The sequence below is a fragment of the Gopherus flavomarginatus genome, chromosome 1 (genome assembly GCF_025201925.1).
Source record: "Gopherus flavomarginatus isolate rGopFla2 chromosome 1, rGopFla2.mat.asm, whole genome shotgun sequence".
NCBI classification, from domain to species: domain Eukaryota; kingdom Metazoa; phylum Chordata; order Testudines; family Testudinidae; genus Gopherus; species Gopherus flavomarginatus.
The window spans coordinates 98484706-98509140 of NC_066617.1; the positions used below are offsets into that span (position 1 = coordinate 98484706).

General features: G+C 46.3%; 1 protein-coding gene across 2 annotated transcripts in view; it reads right to left on the reverse strand.

The window, feature by feature from the left end:
* CACNA1I (calcium voltage-gated channel subunit alpha1 I) overlaps positions 1 to 24435 on the reverse strand; it is a 139861-nt gene that overhangs the window by 43239 nt on the left and 72187 nt on the right. For both annotated transcript variants that reach the window (XM_050916795.1, XM_050916784.1), the window contains exons 5-9: positions 22947 to 23262; positions 22000 to 22092; positions 12951 to 13257; positions 9915 to 10318; positions 403 to 554 (exon numbers count right to left, since the gene is read on the reverse strand). In XM_050916795.1, the coding sequence (XP_050772752.1) occupies positions 403 to 554; positions 9915 to 10318; positions 12951 to 13257; positions 22000 to 22092; positions 22947 to 23262 (1272 nt within the window). The remainder of the gene's footprint in view (positions 1 to 402; positions 555 to 9914; positions 10319 to 12950; positions 13258 to 21999; positions 22093 to 22946; positions 23263 to 24435) is intronic.

Sequence of the window (24435 nt, forward strand, 5' to 3'; positions counted from 1 at the left end):
TCATAAGGACCTAGGCTGGAAAGCTCCTTTCTAATACTTTGCACTTCTAAAGCATTTTTCATCCAAGCATCTCAAAATGCTTTACATGCACCAATTAATTAAGCCTCACAGACTTCTGATGTAGATAACTATTATTATCATCCCCATTTTACAGAGGGGAAAACTGAGGCACAGAAAGGTTATGTGAATTGCCCAAGGTCAGTGAGTCAGTGTTTGAGCTGGGAATAAAATCTAGATCTCCTGATTCTTTGCCTTGTGCATTAGCCATGCTTTCTCTCATATTTTAACTGATTAAAAAGCTGAAGCAGGTATTGCACAACAACATAGTTCAGGCACTGATCTGCCTCTCTGTATCTGCACCTCAGTATCCCCAGCCTGGTCTCCCTATTTTGGGGTCGTCACCTGATGATGACAATGATGCTGTCGAAGATGTTGTAGGGATTGCGGAGGTAATCAAAGAGGCCAAACGCAGCGAGTTTCAGGATCATCTCCAGGGCAAACATGCTGGTGAACACAACATTGCTGATCTCCAAGATGTTGGTCAGTTCTTCTGGCTGCAGGAGTGGCAAAAGCAAGGATCAGAATCGGGCAAGATCTGAAAACATCACCTCAGAACCAAAGGATACCATTCTCGTATGGCATAGGGTTGTGCATGGATGGGAGTCATGAGGGAAATGCTGATGACAGAAGGGACCAATGGTGCCATCTTTGGACTCTTCTATGCTTAAAATGCTACAGTGACACAGCTGTGCCACTGTGGCACCTTAGTGTAGACACTACCTATACTGACAGAAAGGTTTTCCCATCGTATAAGAACTCCACCTCCCTGAGAGGCAGCAGCTAGCTTGACAGAAGAATTTTTCAATCTACCTAGTACTGGGAGACTTAGGTCAGCTTAACTAAATGGCTCAAGGGTGTGGATTTTTCCACACTCCTCAGCGATGCAGTTATGATGACCTAATTTTCTATTGTAGCCCAGACTTCAGTGTTCTCTTTCTCCTTTGTGTTTACACAGTCCCTCCCCATCAAGTTCCCAACTCTACCTCCCAACCTTCTCCCTGCCCCCTTTCCTTTCTCTTTCCACACATCTGCCCTTTGGTCCCTTGTTTTCTCTCTTTTCTACCCCACTTTCCTCTCCCCCCTTCTCTCCCTCCTTTTCCTTGCCAGAAGTCATTTGCTGGGCCTGCTCTGGCAATCTTTTCTCATACCTTCCTCTTTGCAGTGGTCTAAGTAATTACCCAGGGGAATATCAGAGTGCATGAATAAAGCATCAGCAATGAGGAGTAGCCTGTTAATGTCTAACAACAAGGGACAGAGAGAACAAGAGGGAATAAGAAACAGAGGGAAATGGACAATGAGGAAGAAAGAGGAAACTGGTGAGACAAAGGGAGAAATTCCCAAGAAACCAACAGGGCAAATGTGTTGGTAAAAGGAAATAACTAGTTCAGTCCAGGATATTTGCATCTACTTGAATCCGTGACACCTTTTGCCACAGGTAATTCAGTTTCTTCCAGCCAAAGGGTGGTGTGCGTGGGAAAGAGAAAAAGAGAGAGAGAGCTTTAATGACTCAATCAGTTGAACAAGCCTGAACAAATTCAATTACTCCTCCTTTTGTTTTCAGAATTAATGGATGTTTCTTTGCTGTGCTCAGTTCTTGGAGGCCCCTCTGACAAGGCTGGGAAGGGGTCCAGGAATGTTTGCTCAGGAATGATTAAGTGGATGTTTATATGGCTGAGGGCTGAGCTGACACCATTGATGACAGATTCTTTCCATCCTTTCTCAGAAATGGGATGTGGGGGGTGGGGGGAGGAGCCCTTCCCCCAGTTGATTATGATGGACTCACTTATATGTGTGGGTATTCTGGCTCCCCTCGCTGGCTGAGTTGGAACTCCACTAGGCTAGCCAGCAAGGGGAATGGAAATAAACATAACAATGTCTAACACATTCCTGTCAGTAGGGGGCAGACTCTCTCTCTTTTGCTCTGTCGCACATACTTCAATGAGACTTTAATGGCATGACAAGCAACCAAAGTGTTACCAACATGAAAAGAAAGTCAGACTCCTCGTGTATATGTCAGTACAATCCATCCAGGGCCTGGTCTACACGTGAATAACATGGCTGAAGTCGACGTACTTAGGTCGACTTACTGTGGTGTCTTCACCGCAATGAGTCGACTGCTGCTGCTCCCCCGTCGACTCTGCCTGTGCATCTCGTGGCGGTGGAGTACAGGAGTCGACGGGAGAGCGCTCAGAGGTCGATTTATCGCATCTAGACTAGATGCGATAAATCGACTCCCGCTGGATCGACTGCAGCCCGCCGATCTGGCAGCTAGTATAGACATACCCCAGGATAGGGTTACATATCTGAAGTCTGATTCCACCCATGCTCCCCTCCTTTCCATCCCTAAAGGAGCAGCTCCCCCAAGTCCAGTCCTAGAGGGAACTGGCATGAGCAAGCCTAACACATTCTGTGTCAGGGGGCAGCAGCATTCACTCTCTAGTGTGCACAGGTCCCCCCTCACACACGTCGGGTGTCCATCACAGATCCACTTGGATCAGTTGGTCATGTGGCTAGCTTCTTTCTTCATGTGGGGCTGAGCTACCCATAAATGCCAGGTCATATCTCTGACATCACACAAAATTACTGACAGAGAGACTGCTGGCACCCCCTGGTGGTGATAAGAGAGGACAGGCACTGGTGAAATTAGGGGAGCCCATCGGAAATGGAGACAGGGACTCCATCTAGGCCTAAGCAAATGTTCTCCACTGAAGTCAGCACTGCCCCACGGTGCTGCATGTGGAGAAGACTCATTGACTCACCTTTTTTATTGATGAGGACAATGGCAGGGTTACTGTCCTTTTAAAGGAAAGGTGCTTGAATTAAGAAAATAATGGGGTCTCCTCCCTTCCCCATAGGCTGTACCAGCAGTACATTGGGGGAAGGGGTGCTCACACGCACACAAACAGTAATCCAGTTCTGGTTCTTTCCCTCCTGCCTCCTCCCACGGGCTGCACCTAGAGTCCATTCCAGGAGGCACAAGAATCCAACTCTAATTGTTCTTATCTCAAGTAAATGAATGGACTGGAACCTGCTCCCAAGTCACTGTACCCTCCATGTCCTTTCTAACTGAGCTTTCATTCCAGTTACTGAAGCCAGCCCCCACCCCAACCATATTCTTTATGAAAATATGCTTATGATATGAATATGACATAACAGATATACTTTATGTGTGATGGCTCATATAAGATATCATTGGAAAGGTTGTCATTTACTGAAAGCGATTATCCAATTTGTATGCTTGTATCATTTCTGTATCTGAAGCTGGGAATATTGACTATGTATCTGTATTTCAATGATGTTATTTTGGGTGACACCCCCTGCTAACACTTCAGATGTAACAATGAAAAAGCTGGACAGTGCTGATGGTCCATCAGCAAGAGACAATGGACTGTAAAGGAGCTTGGTCTTCCTGTGAACCTGTGGGTCAGCCTGTGAAGAATGGCTAGATGGGCCTTACGGAGTCATGTGACCATGGCACCTGATACTGGAACCCATCTCGAATTCTGTACTTTTCCACAAGAAGCTGGGGATGGGGGGGGTCAAACTAGGACTCCCGCTTTATGCAAATCCTATTTAAGGGTGGGGAGTGAGGTAATCCAGGTCATCAGTTTTCCCCTGCTGCCCTGTCCAAGATGACTGCTGGAAACATCTAAAACTGAACTGGGGGAAAGAACTGGACCCAGGCTGGAAGAGCGTCTGGTCTGTGAAGAAGATTATTAGAACCACATTTAGGGTGAGAACTTACATATAAGCAGCCCCTTTAGTGTATTACGCTTAGTTTGCATGCTCTATTTTATTTTCTTAGTAATCTACCTTGTTCCGTCTGCTATCCCCTTGACTACTTAAAATACATCTGTTACAGTTAATACATTTTTTTCTGGTTTATAATATAACCCAGTTTATGTGATTTCTAACTGGGTGGGGTGAGGAGTTGTGCATATCCTTCTCCACATTGAAGGAAAAGGCAAATTTCAAATAAGTTTGGGTTTTTACTCCAAGGGGGGGTGGACATCTGAGGGCTGTGGCAAGCCCCTTAAACTGAGCCTTCCCAGAGCGCACCTCTGTCTCTCTGTGTAGCTGGGTGTGGCCCTGCCTGTGTGCTTGGCTGGAAAAGGCTGGGGAGCCAAGACTAGGTAAAAGGGGGCCCAGGCTGGCAGAACAGTCTGACTCAGTGGCATCCCCGCACACCAGGTGACATCCCAGGGGGTGCAGCCCGTCGCAACCGTACCCTCCATGTCCTTTTCTAACTGATCTTTCATTCCAATTACTGAAGCCAGCCCCCCACCCCAACCATCTGTGTGCCTGTACCGCATTTGACACATGCTGACCAAAACCACTTCTTCACTCAACCTTCTCTCTTCTCAGCACCTCTACCTTTCCCGTTCTTCTCTAGGACCTGGCTTTGATTTCATTCTGGCTGGGGGAAGGGGAAATTGCAGGCTCTCCCCATGCCACTGAATTTTATACACTGCCAGTTTCTCTAAAATCAAAATAAAAGGGGGGGAGGCTCAATTTCCATCCATAATTACATTTGAATAACAAAACAGGTCCTGAAAAACTAGGGAGAGAGAGAAAGAGAGAGCACAGGGAGGACAGAGATGAAGATAACCTCAAAGCCAGGCAGTAATGACACTAGCAGGGAATGAGAGGCCCATATGCTAAACAGAGACACCAATTTCAGCATGAATCAAATGATTATGGCAGTGCGGTTGAAGAATGTAAATAGATGACAGGGTATAATGGTGGATTAGCCTTCTCTCTGCTGTCCACGCATCTGCTTGCTCGCTGTCTTGTAGGGCGCAACTGATGTTTTAAAAGTCATGCTTGCATCTCTCTTAAGGAAAAGGTCACCTGTTCCTTCCAGCCCTCCTCCCCTCCCTGACATCTGTTTCTCTAGTCAAGCCCACACCTGTTAATCTTTTTCTAATGGGCCATCATTCACCTCCTTCCCCCAAGCATTCTTCCCAGAGAGAGGGTCAGGAAGGGAGGAAGGGAAAAGGTGGGGGGAATAGGAAGGGTGAGATAAGGGGAGAAAAGGAAAGAGGAAAAAACAAAACAGTTCCATACCACCAAAAAAAGGAAGAAGGAGAGATGGTGAAGGAATAGGAGAGAAAAGAGAGAGGACAGAAAAGAAGAGAAAGAGAGATACAGAGAAAGATTAATGAAGAAGTGGAAAAAGAAAAAAGAAAAGGCGATTAAGGGAGGGAGAGGAGCCAGCTGGATCCATGAGGCCTGAGGCAATACACTCCTAGAGCAAAGACAGACCCTGCATTGCAGCTATTTCTGGAGAGACAGATAATTAGCCAGAGTGAAAAGAACCATTAGCGTGGAGCCCAAGGTACTGTTGGTGGGGCTAGAGGCCCCCATCCTCTAAGGCCTTGGCTACACGGGAGAGTTGCAGTGCTGGTAGTGGCTTTACAGCGCTGCAACTTACTCCCAGTCCACACTGGCAAGGCACATACAGCGCTGTATCTCCCTGGCTACAGCGCTGGTTGTACTCCATATGGACGAGAGGAATTAAGAGAACAGCGCTGGTGCTGCAGTGCTGGAGTGCCAGTGTAAACAGCAATTAACCTTACTATGCTGTAACTGAGGCTACGTCTAGACTACCCGCCATATCGGCGGGTTAAAATCGATTGCTCGGGGATCGATATATCACATCTCATCTAGACGCAATATATCGATCTCCGAGCGCGCTTATATCGATTCCGGAACTCCACCAACCCCAACGGAGTTGCGGAATCGACAGGGGGAGCCGCGGACATCGATCCTGAGCGGTGAGGACGGGTGAGTAATCCGATCTTAGATATTCGACTTCAGCTACGTTATTCACGTAGCTGAAGTTGCATATCTAAGATCGATTTCCCCCCATAGTGTAGACCAGCCCTGACCTCCGGAATTTTCCCATAATGCTTTTAACTAAAGAACTCTCTTTGGGTATGGCTACACTTGCAGCTGTACAGCGCTGGGAGTTACAGCTGTCTTCGTACAGCTGTGTAGGGAAAGCGCTGCAGTGTGGCCACACTAACAGCTACCAGCGCTTCAGTGTGGCCACATTTGCAGCATTTGCAGCGCTGTTGGGAGTGGCTGAACAGGCATTCTGGGATACCGCCGAATACCTCTGGAGGCCAATTACAGCGCTTTTGGTGGCCACACTGGCGGAGCAGCGCTGCCTCACCAGCGCTGCAATCGTTATACCCCAGGCAGAGCAGGAGTACAGCCAGTGCTGCAGCCAGGGAGATGCAGCACTGTATGTGCCTTGCAAGTGTGGACGGTGAGTAAGTTGCAGCGCTGTAAACCCACCACCAGTGCTGCAACTCTCCAGTGTAGCTAAGCCCTTTGTTTTGTTGTGAACTCGTGGCTCCTGGAGCTGCTTATCTAAAAAACAAACACAGCTACTGTTTGCTCAAGCAGAGGCAGGCAGGGAATGTCCACAGCTAGTGTTTGCTTGAGGAGAGAAACAGCACGGCGGGGATGGTGGGGGCAGAGGGAGTCCGTGGGAGCAGCTGCTTATCTGGTCTGAAGGCTATTTGCATTTAAGAGTGAATGAGAGAGGGATGGGGGAAGTGGACGGAATTTGCAAGGCAGGGTGCTGACACAGTCGACTCCAAAAATCCACTCTCTCTCTCTCCCCCACTCTCCCTGTCACACTTCACCCCACCTCCCTCTTTTGAAAAGCACATTGCAGCCACTTGAACGCTGGGATAGCTGCCCATAATGCACCGCTCCCAACACTGCTGCAAATGTAGCCACACTGCAGCACTGGTAGCTGTCAGTGTGGCCACACTGCAGCGCTTTCCCTACACAGCTGTAGGGAGACAGGTTTAACTCCCAGCGCTGTACTGCTGCAAGTGTAGCCAAACCCTAAGAGAGTTTCCAACACATCTGGGACTAGCAATACCATCATGGGTTTTCAGCTTAAATGTGACTGACAGCGGACACAGCTGATGGCTGGGGCAGTGGGTGGGGGGCGGGGATTGTGGGGGGGCTTCTCTCTGGCAGAGGAAGGGTAATCTTGATGGAGGGGGGAGGCTGAAAGGAAGCCAATCACTCTCCTTCCGGCTGCTCCCACACAAATAACCACAACCAACTGGTTAACACAGGGTTGTAGAAAACTGCTTTGGATCAAATAAATAGCAGCCCGCCATTTTTTCCCCACTACTTTTTGGGGGGGTTAACAAAAACATAGTTCCATTTTCCTTTTTGAGCCATTTCCAGGCTTCCTGGCTCTTTCCAGAGTCAGAAAAACTGACAAAGCCATGAGGAAAGGTCTGCAATTCACCTCTCCTGCCTAGCCAAAAGCAGGGAGTCTCAGAAATCTCCCCAGCGCAGAAGCCTGTTTTCTCTGTCTCACATACACGATTGCCAGCTCAGAGAATGCACAAGTCTCACGCAGGAACATTGGGGAGAAACATTTAAACTGAACTTTTCCTAGGTATGGAGTGTTGGGGCCCGAGTGGGGGAAGGGGAAAGAAGCAGTCAGATGTGAATCGGGGAGTCATGGTTCGGGCAACTTTTTCTTGTATCAGAACTAGTTTGTCTATCCTGAATCTGGATTTCTTTCCAAATCCATGAAACTATCTGATTCAGATTCCCACGGCAGTGAACCCTCTCTCCCTACTAAGATTAAGCAGATGTGTGAAACAATGTAGTCCACTTCTATGCTGGGGAAGCTGATTTCATTTGGAGCCCCTCCCTTAATGATCAGACGATTGAGCTGGGATGAAGGAGAGCAGCTGTTTGGTCTTCACTTCCCCACCACCACCCACCCACCCTTCCTTCCTTGAACAAAGGAATTGCTATCCTGGATAAGACCCTAGGGTCCATCTAGTTCAATATTCTCTTTCTGACTGGGACCAGCACTAGATGCTTCAGAAGGAGGTGCAAGAACACCTGTAATATATCAGATGACCTGTCCATACAGGGAATTTCTTCCCCCAGGTCTAAATTGGCAACTATGCAGAAATCTTACTGGGGTGACTCCCCATGGGATCATAAGACCAGCCCCATATATCAGTACTCAGATATCAGGGTGATAAGTACCTTATAAATATAATAGAGAGATTTTTCTAGTCTGCTCATATTTGTAAATGACATCAAAGTAACCCAACAGTAACTGGAGAATCATAGAAATCAGAGATGGAAAACACTGATTCGGTCACATGTAGTCCAGTCTCCATCCCACATCCAATTCAGGACTTCACAATTCTTTGTCTCAGTCCATTTTTAAACAGTTTAGATGATGGGGTCTATATCAGTACCCTGGGCAGATCAGTCAATAGTCTAATAAATCTCACTTCAGGAAGGTATTATTAATAGTATTTATTATTTATATTATGGTAACACCCAGAGGCCACAGTGAAGATCCCCGACACAGAGCAAGATACGGCCCTGATTGGTGTTTACACCCTTTGAACAATTGTGGCCAGGGATCATGTTGTCCTGTGCCTCACCCCTTAGTCATACTTTAGCTGAGTGATACAGATTTAGCTCTTTTAATCTTTTCTCATGATTTAGTCCCTCCAGTCTTCTAGTAATTTGTATTTCTCGCCTCTGAGCTCCCTGCAGCTCAACTGCATTTTTCTGGTACTGAGGTGCCCAGAGCAGTTTTTACTCTGGGATCAAACTGTGGCTACTCCTACTCCTATCAGAGACTGGCTAGGGTAGAAAACACAGTCTAGTGGCTAGGGTATTGGATGAGGACGAAGGAGCCTTGGAGGTCAATTCATGACTCAGCTGAGACTTCCTGTGTCGGTTTGGGCAGGGCACTTAATCTACCCTGTGCTCAGTTCCCCATCTGTAAGGGGATGATAAGCCTTCTCTACCTCACAGGGGTGCTGCTAGGATAAAATCCATTAATGACTGTGAGGTGCTTGGGGACCTCTAGTGATGACAGCCATACACATACCTAGATAGATAGTTGCTTTCCATGTCATGATCCACCTGTTGTTAATTGATGCTGCCAGACCTACAGAGAGGCTCAGGACCCTCAGGGAACGGAAAGATTCTTGGTTGTAGTAACCACAAGACTCACCAGCTTTCCTCAGTCCTTCTCCAGAGATAGACTGTGCTTGTGCATCTCTTAATTAAGCTGGAAAGTCTAGCCAGCTGATGGATTTGAATTCAGATGCTGGTGAATTCTCTGTGACATCCCTAGAGAGCACATTAAACTAAACCAAACAGACTAAGGATTCAGTCAGCTAATGAAGAGAGAAATGAGGGAGAGAGATGGGGGAGTGGAAAAGACAAGAGAAAAGAGAGGGTAAAGGAGACAAGGAGAGAAAGAAAAGTAGGGGATGAAACAGATCAGGGAGGGAGAAGCAGAAGGAACAAAAGAAGATGAAAGGAAAAAAGATGGCCATGGCCAACATGACTGAGTGCAGAAACAGGCACAGGATAGCCCCTGCATGGTCCTTACTCCATCTCAAACCCATGATGGGACCCCATGCACTATCACATGTCCAAATTGTTTTCTCTCCACCTCTGCTAGGTTGTAAGCTCTCGGGGCAGGGTCCATGTCTCCTTAAGAGATTTATACAACATCAAGCACACTGTTGGCACTCAATAAACAATAACAACAAGAGGGAGAGGAGAGATTTAATGTCAAGAGGAAGGGACCCAAGAGCCTCTCCTCAGGTCCTCACCGGGTCATTCAACTTTGGATGCTGCCCAAGGAGACTCACCACTGGATGCAGCTCAGGTCTAGACCATGTGGTTTGGCAGGCCCATGCTGCCTGATTCTACCCCAGGCAACCCACAGTGCTAGAGCCCTCCACCCCCTCCATTCTAAGTTGCTGGATATTATTGTGGCTAATAGGGTTTAAGGTGCCCACTTCCCCACAAGGGTGTGTTACCTGTTCATGGTGCTCAATGCCCATGCTGATGGTGTTCACTAGGATGGCTATCATGATCCCACGGTTGAAGTACTTGCTGTCCACAATCCCCCTTAGTTTGACCCTCACTTCTCGCCACAGGTCATCGCAGAGCCTCAGCCATCCGCCCTCTTCCCCCTCCTCTTCCTCCTTCTCCAGATCTGTGGCACCTTCGCTTCCTCTTCTTCTTTCTCTTTGCTCTTCACTGGCCGCTCCTTCCTCCTGGTCCGAATCAGCACTGTCCAGGATGGAGAGCCTCCGGGCTGCCTCACGCTGCACTCTGTGACATCTGGGGCAGTTGTTGGGGTCAGAGGTCAGGGTCACAGCAATGGGCTGGATGAGGGCATGAGGAGTGTATTCGAGAGAGTTGTGTTTCTGGCAATGCCCTGGGGAAAGAAATCATTACAGTTAAAGGAACAGGGCTCAATTTTCAAATAAGGCATACAAATCAGTGCACCACTTGGCTGCTTAAATAGCAAGAAGGCACCGAAAGTGGAAAGCCAGGCTTTTTAACCGTGAGGGTGATTAAAGACTGGAACAGCTTATCAAGGGAAGTGGTAAATTCCTCATCATTTGGAGTCTTTAAATTGAGATTGGATGCCTCTGTAAAACATACACTCTAGTTCAGCCACAAGTGATTAGGCTCAACACAATTCACTCACACTGTAGGGAAGAATTATTTCCTCCGCTGCATGAATCAGTGGGTGAAATTCTGTGACCTGTGTCACACAGGAGATTGAACGAAATTATCACAATGGTCCCTTCTGGCCTTAAAGTCAATGAGAGCGTATGGAGTGCCTAAAGGCAGAACTGGGCCCCCTGATTTAGGAACCCACTTTTTGACAGCATCTTAAAGAGCCAGAAGAGTGACTTTGAAAATAGCATTTCTTTATACAGTAACTCCTCACTTAAAGTCATCCTAGTTACCGTTGTTTCGTTGCTGATCAATTAGAGAACATGCTTGTTTAAAGTTGTGCAATGCTCCCTTCTAACGCTGTTTGGCAGCTGCCTGCTTGTCCACTGCTTGCAGAAAGAGCAGTCCTTTGGAGCTAGCTGGTGGGGGCTTGGAACCAGGGTGGATGGGCAGCCCCGCTATAAGCTCCCCACTCCCCTAAGTTCCCTGTGCAGCAGCTGCCCAGCAGGCTAGCAGTTGCCAGCAGTTCAGTTGTCCCTCCCCCCACTGCCGTGTGCTGCTCCTGCCCTCTGCCTTGGAGCTGCTCCTGGGAGCCTCCTGCTTGCTATGCAGTGGGGGTATGGGAGGGGGGGCTAATGTCAGGGTGTCCCCCTCCTCCCACTCCTGCCCCCCGCTCCTTTACCCCATCTCCGCAGAGCAGGGGGAGGGCACGACAGGGCTCAGGATGGAGGGAACTTGCTGGCAGCAGCTGTTGTCTCAACTTGCTGATCTACTTAAAAAGACAGTGAACTTAGAATGGGGTCAGCGTACTTAAAGGGGCAATGTACATCTCTCTCACACATACACGGTGTGTCTCTCTGTCTGCCATGCTGTCTCCCCTCCCTCCATTCGTGCTACTTTGTAGAGTGTGAGGCTACATTAACAATGTGTTAACCCTTGAGAGCTCAGCCCAGTGCTAGTTCATCATTTAGCCATAGGGCATTCTCTGGGAAATATCCCACCCTCTTCCACCCTCTGACTCCACCACCTCACACAATCATCATTGCTGTGTACATTATTGTTTGTTTAAAACTTATACTCTGTGTGTGTGTGTATATATAGTCTTTTGCCTGGTGAAAAAAATTTCCCTGGAACCTAACCCCCCCCCATCCATTTACATTAATTCTTATGGGGAAATTGGATTCACTTAATATCATTTTGCTTAAAGTCGCATTTTTCAGGAACATAACTACAATGTTAAATGAGGAGTTACTGTACACGACACTGTGTGTATGAGATCAGGTTTGTTGGCTTTAGTGACCTAACAAAGTTTTTATTCCTTTTTTCTCCTGTTAGCTCTGGAGAGCCAACACAGCTACGGAAGAGTGAGTCAGAGTCCAGTGGTACAACAAATTGCCAGTTGCAGAAACTATTATTGGTGAACAGGCGCAAAAGTGGAAGGCTGAGCCTGCAGGGCTGGCAGTTAGAAATTCTATCGTTCACTCATAAAGTGAATTCACTTGATACAGAAGCCTTTGAGACAATTAACATAGAACCCATAAAGCCATTTTTATTGTCACTCTTCAGACTAGAACTGCAAATTAAATTATACAATTGTACTTCACGTCTAATTTCACACATTCAAAAAGTTTCCACTGGCCCTTGAAAAATTACGTTGTCCCTCCCCGCCCCCCAATTCTGCCAATACGCTTCAAAACTGTGTACTTCAGCATTTCTTTCTATTCTGGTCCTGGGACACCCCCCACCACTACACTGCAAAGACACCTCAACCCTGATCTGCAGTATCTTTGTTCCTTAATCTTGAGGTCCCACAGGGTCTGCTTAAACAGCTCAATTCCCCTCTCTCCCACTCTGCCAATGCACTTAATCCAATTTGCAATACCCTCTGCTATTCCAGATCTGGAATCCTTTACAAGAACCTGTTGATACCTCCCAATCCTACCATTCAGCAGCCCCTGGAATGCTAGATCTGGCTTTCCCACACAATTCCTGCCAGCAACATGTATTGCTATTCCCATGCATTGCCTGCCTCCCCCATGCTTCTGTCCAATTCCTAGTGCCTAATATTAATTCTGAATTGATACAAAAGTTTTTTTTCCTCCTGCTGATAATAGCCCACCTTAACTGATTACTCTCGTTATAGTTAGTATGGCAACACCCATTTTTTCATGTCCTCTGTGTATATATATCTTCCTACTGCATTTTCCACTGCTTGCATCCGATGAAGTGGGTTTTAGCCCACGAAAGCTTATGCTCAAATAAATTTGTTAGTCTCTAAAATGCCACAAGTACTCCTGTTCTTTTTGCGGATACAGACCCTAACATGGCTGCCATTCTGAAACTTCTTCTACTGACACTCCCAGCTTTGCCCTTGGGATTCTTACTATAGCGTCTCTGTCCTTTCCCGTTCACACCAAGCTTGGCACTGCCTGGCTCCATCCGGCCCTGGCGTTGGTCCTGCAGGCTGTTGTAGAGGCTAAGTGTGCGACGTTTGGCTTTGCGCACGATGTGGCAGACATACTGGAAGATCTCCTCGTAGCAGTCTCCTGGTTCAGTGTAGCTGGCTACAGTGCTGGAGGACAAGTACCGTGCTCGCTGTTCCTGCATCAGCTGGTGCTCCCGTTGCTTGGTCTCAGAGAACTGAGTGGCTATGACCACCAGGCACAGGTTGATCATGAAGAAAGAGCCCACCTACAATCAATGAAGGAAGAGGAAAAAAGGAGAGAGGGAGGGAGAGAAAAAGCATGGGGCAAAGAGAAAGAAAGGAGGGAAAAGAAAGGGAAACGGGAAAATAAAACAGGACAAAGAGAGAAGGAAAAAATAGAGATAGGTGAGATTCTGCACAAGAAGGTGGGACTTCAGTCCTCAAAAGAAACCTTGCCTGGCTCACCGTTTTTCTGAGGACAACTCCCTTGATGTGATTTTCACTATGCGGCTCAGTGGCTTGCGCAGTGGGCTGGGAGTCAGGAGATTTGGGCTCTATGCTGGACTCTGCCACTGATTTGCTGTGTGACCTTGGGCAAGTCACTTAAAAGATGACCTGCAAAGGCTTTTATAAAAATTGGACTTTTGCTCTAAGCTTTTTTCTTTTTGACGTATAAAAGAAGTGTTTTGGTTTCTTTTCCCTTCTTGATTTTTACTTTAGGAAAATTGGGAATGTCATCCCTGCTTTTCCCTAGTACTTCTGGAGGACTTGCTGGCAGTCTCAGAGCATATTTGATCCTAACTCTCTCATCTTAATTGAAAGTATGGGGATGTTGAATCTTTAACAAAGATGGCTCTTCTCCAAAATGTTAACTAGGCACTGAAGTCAAATAGATATTTACAAAAACAAAGCGCATTAAACAGTCTGACCAAAAATCCATTCCTTGCTCAACTTTCACTCTCTTGGCTCTTGTGATGTCCTACTTTCATTAGTCCCCGAATCATGAGAGTCTTCCAGTCTAGACAGTCTCTCAATTGCTAATGTAAAAACAAGCAGAACTCTTAATTTTTTAAATAAAATGTTTCAGGCCTTCATTATCCATTCTGCAAAAGCCAAAAAAGGCAGACACCCTATTTTATTCATTTGCAGATCTCCTTTAATCTAGCTATGCCTCAGTTTTCCCATCCCTAAAATGGAGACAATAATGCTGAATGATTGGAGATGTATGGATAAAAATCACAATATCAGTTTTAAATATCTCCATTGTGGGATCAATCTGAATCTCCATAATGGGATCAATACTTTATTGCAGGGATGGGGATAAAAATTCAACAGGAATGCAAATCCAGTCCATACTAGGACTTTTAACCACTTGTTTTGAACACTGTTCCAACATGGTTGGGACCTCCTCTCAAAGAGTTGTGAACCGTGATATGTCATTGCTAAAAAGAGGGATTGTTTTAGAACTCTGACTGGATTTTTGTGCTCATCTGAAATGGACCCTGGATGCGATCTGTGGAGAAGACAGAGCTAGATTCCTACAGAGAGACCCTGGAATGGACTCTGGGTTCAGGCACCTGCGAAGAAGGAAAGAACCTGAACTGGATTGCTGCGCCCCTGGAGTGGACTCTGGCTGCAGCCCTCTGGGGCGGAGGAGAAAAACCTGAACTGGATTCCCATGCTCCACTGGAAGGGCTTCTGAAGGTACCACCAGTGTTGTGTTCCCATCACATTCCTTTTCAGATTTAGGACCACTAGCAGAACTACTAGTCCTTCCTTCCCAGGGTGGAATCTCTGATGCAGCTCAGGAATATAACAGAGCTGTATCCAATACCTTCCTATTCATCCTGTTTGGCAGCTCCTCTCCTGGGTCATTAAAAGCATAATCCTCCAAAAGGGAGCGGAGAGTGCAGGTGGGTGAAGGAGAGAACCCATACTCCAACTCCACTATCTACCTGAGTCAGAAAAGGAAACAGTGGGGATTGTTTATGAACAGTGTTCAAGCATAACTTCCTCTACTTGAATAGATAAAATCCCCCCCTTCACTACCCATACCTAGTCATACCTCCCTCCCCTCGACTCCCTTTCTCAGACACACACACACAGGTGGCTAGAGGGTCCATCATGAGATTCAGTCCAGTGGCTTTTACTATTTCAAAGGGGAGACGTCTCTGCTGACATACAAATAAGCCTTTGAAAAACAAAGCCATTCCTGGTCAGATCAGCATTAGGACAATATATGCAGTTTCAAAATAGAATGCTTCTCCCTGCCCTCTCAATGCCCTTCAAAGCAGTTATAAATCCATTCCCCTTCATCCACAGAGCCCTCCCCTACTTCAGCCCATCTGCCCTTCAGATTTTTTATGTGGCCTAGAAAGGAGGAGAGAGAAAAAGGAAACTGCTCTTTGCTTCAGATCCTTTTCCCCCAGAGGATTCTGGGTAGTTCATACTCTCATCTTGTTTTCATTGATGAGTGAGTGGGAATCCAAATCTCCTTCAGACATGCCCTCCCCACCACACATACGCTTTTCCATTTACATTGTCTCCCTCCCCTCATATGGAATGAACCAGAGTGTGGAGTTTGGGAAGAGTTGTTGGTTTTTTAATAGGCATTTCTATGGTGTCCTTCACTGTGCTGTCTAGGAACTGCACAAACTAACTGGGGGGGGAGGGGTAGAGGAAGATTTATCCCCATTTTACAGATGGAGAAACGGAGGCACAGAAAAGTGAAGCAATTTGTCCAAGGTCACAAAGTATGACTGCATCAGAGTCCTGAATAGAACTCAGATCTCCTATATCCAATCCTGAGCCACAAAACAGTCCAAGAGGAAGGGGGAGAAGGAGGAGGAGGAGGACTGGATATAGCTACTGGACCACCAGCTAATGAACCATTCTTCTGAAGTCATTAAATATGATCGCATGTGTTTGCTTTATTCCTAGGACAACAGAAAAGTCTATGGACACACAGGAGAAGAGTCAAACGGCGCGTTGGGCTCAACTCTGATTTTTGAATTAGCAGCTTCAGGCATCAAGAACCTGCGGTCTTTTTCTGTTAAGTACCTAACTCACCACATACATATTGCCCACGAGGCCTTTGGCAAGGAGGCTGACAGTTATTATTTACTGAGTGTGAATGGTGCATTTCACAGAGTGGTCTGTCTCCTTTAAGGGCAGTGGGGGCTGGGAGGGTAGAGAGTCAGTCAGCCCTGTTCCAATGCATGGCCCCTTTAAGAACAGGAAGTCCTGAGATGGATCACCAGATCAAACTGGGAATGACTCCTGGTGCCTAAGCCACATGGCCACTTGCTGAGGATTAAAGAGAAATGCACTTAGCTCTGTCCCAAGTGAGAGCCATGTGTGATTTATGGGGGAGGAAGAAGAGAAGGTTCTTCTGGTGGAACTAGAATGAGGGTGGGTTGGGGAAGCCTGCCTGGATTATAGCGTAGCCTCAAGATGGGGTTGTGGAGACTCTTTCCCAACAGAAGGAATTTGAGCCCAGGGACCAGGGCTGGAAAAGACCTAGGGGGAGGTCTCCCCAAAGAGATACATGGCCTGGAGTAGCACCTGCAGAGCTTCCCTGCTCAGAGGGAGCTGGGGAGTGGAGAGAGAGCTGGGACCTGAAGACCCAGGGAAGGAAGGGCTGGAGGGTGGAAGGGCCAGAGGATTGTTTTGTGAGGTCTTAATAAATTAGACCCCAAGAAGGGAAATGTTATTAAACATTCTGCATGCATGTGAATGGATTAGAGAACCAAGAGGGGGCACTGAGATGGTGTGATGGCAGTGCCGTGCCGTGGGGTGGGGTGCGCTGAGACTATTCCCTTGCTACAGGGTACTCTACACAAACAGAGATGATGACATGGGATCAAGTCCATCCATGGCGTAATTCCACTGAAAGCAATGGAATTACCCCAGAAATGAATTTGGCCTTGGGTCTTTGTGCTGAGCAGCACTAAGCAGTGGTTCATCAGAGGCCATGCCTGCCAACAACAACAAAAAAAAAAACATGAGTGGGGTGTGCATAGAAAAAAAAATCAATGGCATTCAGCTGCACAGTCTCAGGCTGAGTGTTTAATTGAGGGTTTCAGATGACTGTAAAAATGCAGAGACAAAGTTCAAATCACTGCAAGTTAATCTTAAATTAGCAAAACACCTCCCACCTCCTCTTTCAGAGACAGAACGTTCACCTGTAACATCCAGGTGGTTTGGGAGCATCTGAATTTACTCAGAGGGACCCAGCCCCCACATTTAAATTCTGCCATTAGAAAGGCATGCACAACTCCTGCTTACCTCAGTGGGAATTGCAGCTGTGGACACAAGGCTAAATTCTGTCCTTAGTTACATTGTACAAACATGGTTAAATCAATGGTGCTATTCAGGTGAAAATGGGGCCCAAATGTCTGTTCCAGTGGGGAAATGAATTGCGAGGCAAAGAAAATTGTTTCAAACTCATAGAAAACACAGAGGGTTCGGTTTGCCCCTTTGAGAGCTGTTTCTTGGACAAACTGCTTCAGACACAACATCTCTTGTTGGGGGTGACAGAGGAATTCTACCAAAGAGTGCTAGGGTGGAGACTTCAGCAGACAACTTTCCATTTTGGGGTGGGGTGGGGAGATGCTGTCCCACCATTTTAAGGGGTCTTGCCTCTAGATTTTTAAAAGTCTTTTAGATTTGAAGGGGGTGATAGACCTGCACCCATCCTTTGGTTTCTCTTTCCTCCAACCATAAACAGAGCCCTTCAAAGAAAAAATACCTCCCTGCATCCATGCTTTCCCCTAGCCCATGCTTCAGCCCATCAGTACACAATGCCAATGGGAATGGGGACAGCTTTCGGTTATCTTCTTGCTGAAAATACGCTTTCCCTCTGTGACGTTGCACTCCATACGTTTATGGAAATATGCTTATGAGTGTAAATATAGTGTAACTGGAAAATGCTTTATGGAAAAGATCTCTTGTAAGGTATCATTAAAAAACTTATAATCCACTGAGCGTGATCATCCTATTTGTGTGAATGTATCATTCTTGTATCTAAAACTAGAAATATGAAGTATTACTCTGAGGTTCAATTGTAATTATACAAAGTATGAGCCATTAATGGTGGCTTGGAATCTTAATGGCTCCCATTAACTAGGACAATTGGTTGTAAATGGCTCTGTTTACTTGTAAGCCTTCCTGTATACCCGTGTGTGCCAGCCAGTGGGTAAAGAAGTCTCACAGGACATGTGAACATGTCACATGATACTGGAATTCATCTTAAACCTGGTGCTTTTCCATTTAGAAGGAAGGGTGGGAACCCAGAGAGAGAGAGAGACACAGGATTCCCGCCTTGTGCCAAAAATATAAAAGGGGGTGAAACAGAATAAAGGGGGTTGCCACTCATGAGAAATCCCCTAGAAATCCCCTAGTTACCACCTGAGCTGGGACTAACAAGGACAGTACTGAGACAGTACCAGACTAGGAAGGAGTCTAGTTTGTGAAAGTATCAGAGGGGTAGCCGTGTTAGTCTGGTCCACTACATGCATCCGACAAAGTGGGTATTCACCCACGAAACCTCATGCTCCAAAACATCTGTTAGTCTATAAGGTGCCACAGGACAAAAAAATAGTCTGTGAAAGACGCTTATTGGAACATCTCTGAGGGTGAGATTTACCTGTATTCAGTTTCTTAATGTATTGGGCTTAGACTTGCGTGTTTTGTTTTATTTTCCTTGGTAACTTACTTTGTTCTGTCTGTTATTACTTGAAACCACTTAAATCCTACTTTTTATACTTAATAATATCACTTTTGTTTATTAATTAACCCAGCGTAAGTGATTAATACCTGTGGGAGCAAACGGCTGTGCATCTCTCTATCAGTGTTACAGAAGGCGGACAATTTATGAGTTTACCCTGTATAAGCTTTATACAGAGTAAACGGATTTATTTGGAGTTTGGATCCCATTGGGAGCTGGGTGTCTGGGTGCTGGAGATAGGAAACCTACTGAGCAGTTTTGGTTAAGGTCTGCAGCTTTGGGGGCGTGGTTCAGACCCTGGGTCTGTGTTGCAGCAGAGTAGCATGTCTGGCTCAACAAGGCAGGGTTCTGGAATCCCAAACTGGTAGGGAAAACGGGCTCAGAGGAAGTTTCAGCACATCAAGTGACAGTCTCAAGGGGGTCTCCGTGACCAAACCCGTCACACCCTCTCCATTTTCATTTCTCTTTTCCCTCACTGGGGATTCTGTTCCTACACTAGTGGGTGTGTAATGGGGTCAACAGGCCAGAAAACAAAGAGGAATGTTTAGAAAAAGAGCACAATGGTGATTCCCCCTTAGCCCAGGCCTGGCACCCCACCAAGTGGAAACACTTTATTCTGAGGGCTTGGCTACACTCGAAACTCCAAAGCGCTGCCGCGGGAGCGCTTTGAAGTGTGAGTGTGGTCGCGGCGCCAGCGCTGAGAGAGAGCTCTCCCAGTGCTGCAGGTACTCCATCTCCCCATGGAGATTAGCTTGCAGCGCTGGGAGCCGTTCTCTCAGCGCTGGGGCACTGTTTACACTGGCACTTTGCAGCGCTGTAACTTGCTGTGCTCAGGGGTGTGTTTTTTCACGCCCCTGAGCGAGAAAGTTGCAGCGCTGTAAAGCGCCAGTGTAGCCGAAGACTGAATGAGATGATGTGCTAAGCAAGTGTATGCGGAGAATTCCTCTGGGGATGGGCTCCAAGAACATTCCTGAGATCCTATTTCCCTGCAGGAGTGGGTAGCAGGGACGTTCACAAGCTCAACTGAATGGTGCAAAATAGGCCCTTAGCTAGGTCCGTCTCATCTCCACTTCACATCCATTTGGGGTATATCTACACTTTCAACTGGTCTGCAAGCTTTGATTGAGGAAGTGTAACACCAACAGACCCCGCTCGTCGGGACTGAACCTGGGACCTCTGGATCTTAGTGCATGAGCCTCTATCACATGAGCTAAAAGCCCATTGGCTGTTAGCTAAGGCTGTAGAGCAGGGGTTCCCAAACTTGGTTCACAGCTTGTTCAGGGTAAGATCCTGGTGGGCCGTGAGACGCTTTGTTGACCGGAACATCCGCAGGTACAGCTGCTCGCAGCTCCCAGTGGCTGTGTTTCACCATTCCCGGCCCATGGGAGCTGCAAGCGGCTGAACCTGCAGACGCTCAGGTAAACAAAGCATTTTGCAGCCCATCAGGGACTTACCCGAACAAGCCATGAACCAAATTTGGGAACCCCTGCTGTGGAGCAAACTCATTAATCTCTTTCTCTAAGTGGTCTTGGTGCCACTAGATGGGTCAGAACACCACACCCAAGGAGGTGTGTGGGTTACACAAGCACGCTAAAAACAGAAGTGTAATTGCCGCAGTGTGCTAGGATGAGCTAACTGCCTGAGCATAACCCCATCCAGGACCCTATGTCTTGACTTCTGGTGGCTAGCCCATCATGTTGCTCATGCTGCTGCAGCTACACTGCTATTTTAGCATTGTGGGGCAATCACAGCTAGCATGCCTACATCTATTTTAGCTGAAAATTACAACTCAAGCTCTAAAGGTAGATGTACCCTGAGACTTCGAAGCTACAGGCTAAGGTCCTTACAAGGGAAGTGATCAAGAAGTGGGACGGAGCCTTTCCCAGATACATCTTATATATACCACAACCCATTTTAGGGTTTCCCCTCTGTTCTTGGGTCTGGTTCCTGTGTAGCCAGACTCCACGATAGTTTTTGAAAAAAATCCCTTTTTGGAGGAAGAGGAGGAGGAGGAGAAGAAGGAAGGATGTTCATGTCTGCAGGTCCTAAGGGACAAAAGAAGCAATGGCAGCCAGCTTTCCATGCATCCTCTCACTTAGGCTCACAGTGCTCCTGCTCATTTCAGATCCAAGCAGGGAGAAAGATCACAGGCACTTCCTGAGCAATAAAGGGAAAGAGGAGGAAGAAAGGGATCTTAACTCAAAGAGACAGACAGAACCAAAGTTTAGCTACGGCGAAGTGACACTTTCAGCTGTCAGCCACGATGAAGCTCTTCAGTCAGGCTTTGTCTAACTTTGTTTAAAAATTCCCTTCTTTTCCCTTTCCATTAGCCCTTCATTCCTTCTCTTTTCGTCTCCTCCGTATCCTCCATGAGGACAGTAACTTAGAAACAAGGAGATACCCAGAATCCAGATCCCATGTGATGATTGTGTCATAAATGACCCGACAGGCAGAATTTCTGCATGTATGAACCCAAAAGAAATTAAGTCCAGCGAGCTTGTTAGTGGTTTGTTAATAGTTCTTGAGCACGTCTTTAAAACAAAACCACACAAAAACCTATAAAGCTTCCAAACTGTACATGTAACTAATATAAACCACCTTATTTTCCTATTCCTGTAATACTTCTCTTCCTCCTTCCCCTCCATCTCTTGTGCACTACACCAATTTGTTATGTTCTGCCTCTAGTTAGACTGTAAGATCTTTGAGACAGAGACTTTTTTTATTTTAGGTGATTATGTCACTCAGCACTTGATTGTGACAGGGTCCTTTGGGTGCTACTGTAAGAGAAATAAATTCATAATAGGAGGAACTACTCTAGACTGCCAAATGTGTAAAGAGGATCTACAGCGAAAGAGGTGGAAATGGATTTCTGTGCACTTGGAATGGAATCTAGATGCAGCACCACCAGGCAGAAGCTGATCTGGATTCTAGATTCCCTTGGAATGAACTGTGGGTGCAGATACCTAAGAAGAGGAGAAAATCCTGAACTGGATTTCTGTGCCTCCTGGAATAAATTCTGGGTGCATCCTTCTGGAAGGAAGAGAAAAACCTGACTTGCATTTATATGCTTTGGCATAGACTCTGGATGCAGCCGCCAGGAAGCCAAGAACCTGACCTAGATTCCTCAGCTCCATGGACTAGATTGGTTACAACTCTTTGCCATCCAATACCTTTTGTTTACAGAATATATGCCCTTTCTCAGACCCTTGGCTTGAAAAGCTGGAACACTCTCAGTCATAAAATAGGATTCTACTAGGGTGAGAGGCCACCCTGTACTTACGATTATCAGCAAGATAAAGTAGATAAAGTTGTAGAACGAATGAGCATCCATCACATAATACATGATCTCCACCCACCCTTCCAGTGTGATCACCTGCAAAGAGAAGAGAGAGCAAGAGAGACAGACAGGATGTGGGACTCCTGGATTCATTCAGCAGCTGGAATATTCATTTCTACACGTGGCACAGGCTGACGCTGGTGAGCAGAGCAGGAGATTCAAACGTCAACAAAGGTGAGAAAATGAATCCATTCCAAGAAGGCCAAATTTCCAGGCCAGAATATCAGTGGGATTCTCCTAGGTGAAGAGACACGCTAACAGAGCCTGAAAAAGTAGGTCTATATACACATGATACGTGACTGAAGCCCGAGCAGACATACTCCAACTAGTTAAGTACTGGAGCAGTGAAGCTGTGGCCGCATGGGCTTTGGTGCAGGCTGTACTAACTCACCCAGAACCCTGGGTAACTACTTGCAGAACTAGACTTTGTTGACAGATGTGCACAGCTCCAGGAACCGAACTAGCTAGATTAACGATAGTTAAGGTGTGTCTGCTCGACCTGTAATCCCACCCCATGACTGCAGTCTAGACATAATCTGGAACTGCACTACTCACCAATTTATATTAATTCAAATGGTTTGTTTCCCTGGATCAAAAAGAAAGAAAACCTGAACTGGATTTCTGTGCCCTCTGGCTTGAACTCTGGGTATAGGATCTGGAATGGGGAGGAGAAGAAACAGGCCTGGATTTCAGTTCCTACCTGGAGTGGGTTCTAAGAACCTAAGTCTGGCTTACAAATTCAGCCTCCTTTTCAATCCGTAGGGAGAAACACAACAAGACTTGGAATGTGGAGCCTAACTCATTTCAATTAGGGGCTGAAAAAGTATGGGGTCAAGAGAAGAATCTGGTCACAAACCTGGATTGAGAATAGGAAGCCAACCTTATCTTACCTGAAATATAACGATCCAGGCGTAGCCGATATTGTCAAAGTTGATGGCACCCTTATGTGGGTTGGCATTGCCTGTGCGGCACACGTTGTAGTATTGGTTCCAGTTGACGCACACGCCGCTGACATTGAACTCCTGCCGGATGGAGTTGTAGTAATAATAGTCATCCTTGTCCAGGCAGCACTCATGGCCCCTCTCCTTCAGCGGGGGGATCTCATGACACCCCATGATGCCATTATCTCCTGACAGGGAGCAGATGAAGGGCATCTCATCGTCCTCCTCGGGTTGGTAGTAGGGGGGAAGAATGATGTCGCCTTGTCTAGGAAGAGGAAAAACATGCTAATGAAGTTACTGTAACAAACATGCACCTTAGTGACATTTGTGGAACTGGGAACTCCCACTTTGGTGCATGAAATCTGCATACAAGGGGGCTTCAGATTTATTTTGGTGAGGGGCTGAGTAGAGACATGTGAAGTTTCTTGAGTTGGTCCCCGGTTTTGTAGAGCCCTGTTCAGGGTCAAACTGCACCGTCCCAAGACAAATCCCACCACCAGCAGATTTGGGGAATGGGAAGGAGATTTTACAGCTGCCAAAGGAAAGTTTTAATTTTCTCGGGAACAAAGGGGGGGGGCTTGTGCAGTCAGCTCTCCCACCCAGTTGGCACCAAAGCCTACAACTGATACAATGTAAAGCAAATGAACAGGGCTACATGGTGATGTGCCTGTGAGTGTGACCATCAATTTGATAACATTTGGCAGTAAACTTTCTATAATAAAGTACAAACCTCCAGTTATATATAGTTAAAGTTGCACAATTAAGTTCTCAAGAGTCAGTAAATGAAGAAGTTAACTCTGACCCCTTGTGTGCATATATTCCAGAGAACTTTTTAATTTCAAGATCACATGATATTTCTGCAGTAACACAATCTGTTCTACAACCTTCAAAATACACATGTATCTGAAATAATCTGTGCTCACATAATTTAAGACTAGACAATAATGAGCAAATGAAAGGGAGAAGATTTAGGATTTTGCATTCAACCTTAACTCATGCATTTCCAGTCTTCCCAGAGCTACAATAAAACAACCTGAATGTTGCATTAATATAGATTTTTTTGCATTAAATATTGTGGTGGATGGGAACGTGTCAAACAAAAAAAAGAAAAGAAAAAAGAAAAGCTCCTAATTCTATAACTAATAGACACTAATCTATACAGGCATATCAGTGCATAATAATATCATTAGTAAACTGAGACTCTGTAGACTTAGCCAGCAATAGTCAGCCAAAGATAAACTAGTATTTGATGGATGTGCAGGTTGTGGGTCTGATTCACCTCACAGCTACAGTAGCTCTGTACAGGTGTAATTCCATTGTCTCATCAGCATTACTCCTGATTTACTCCGGTGCACATGAGAGAAGAACAAAGTCCTGCTTATGCATTTTCCCTTATAAATGCACAGTGTAAGACAGTGTTAAGCAGCTTCCACCCCCT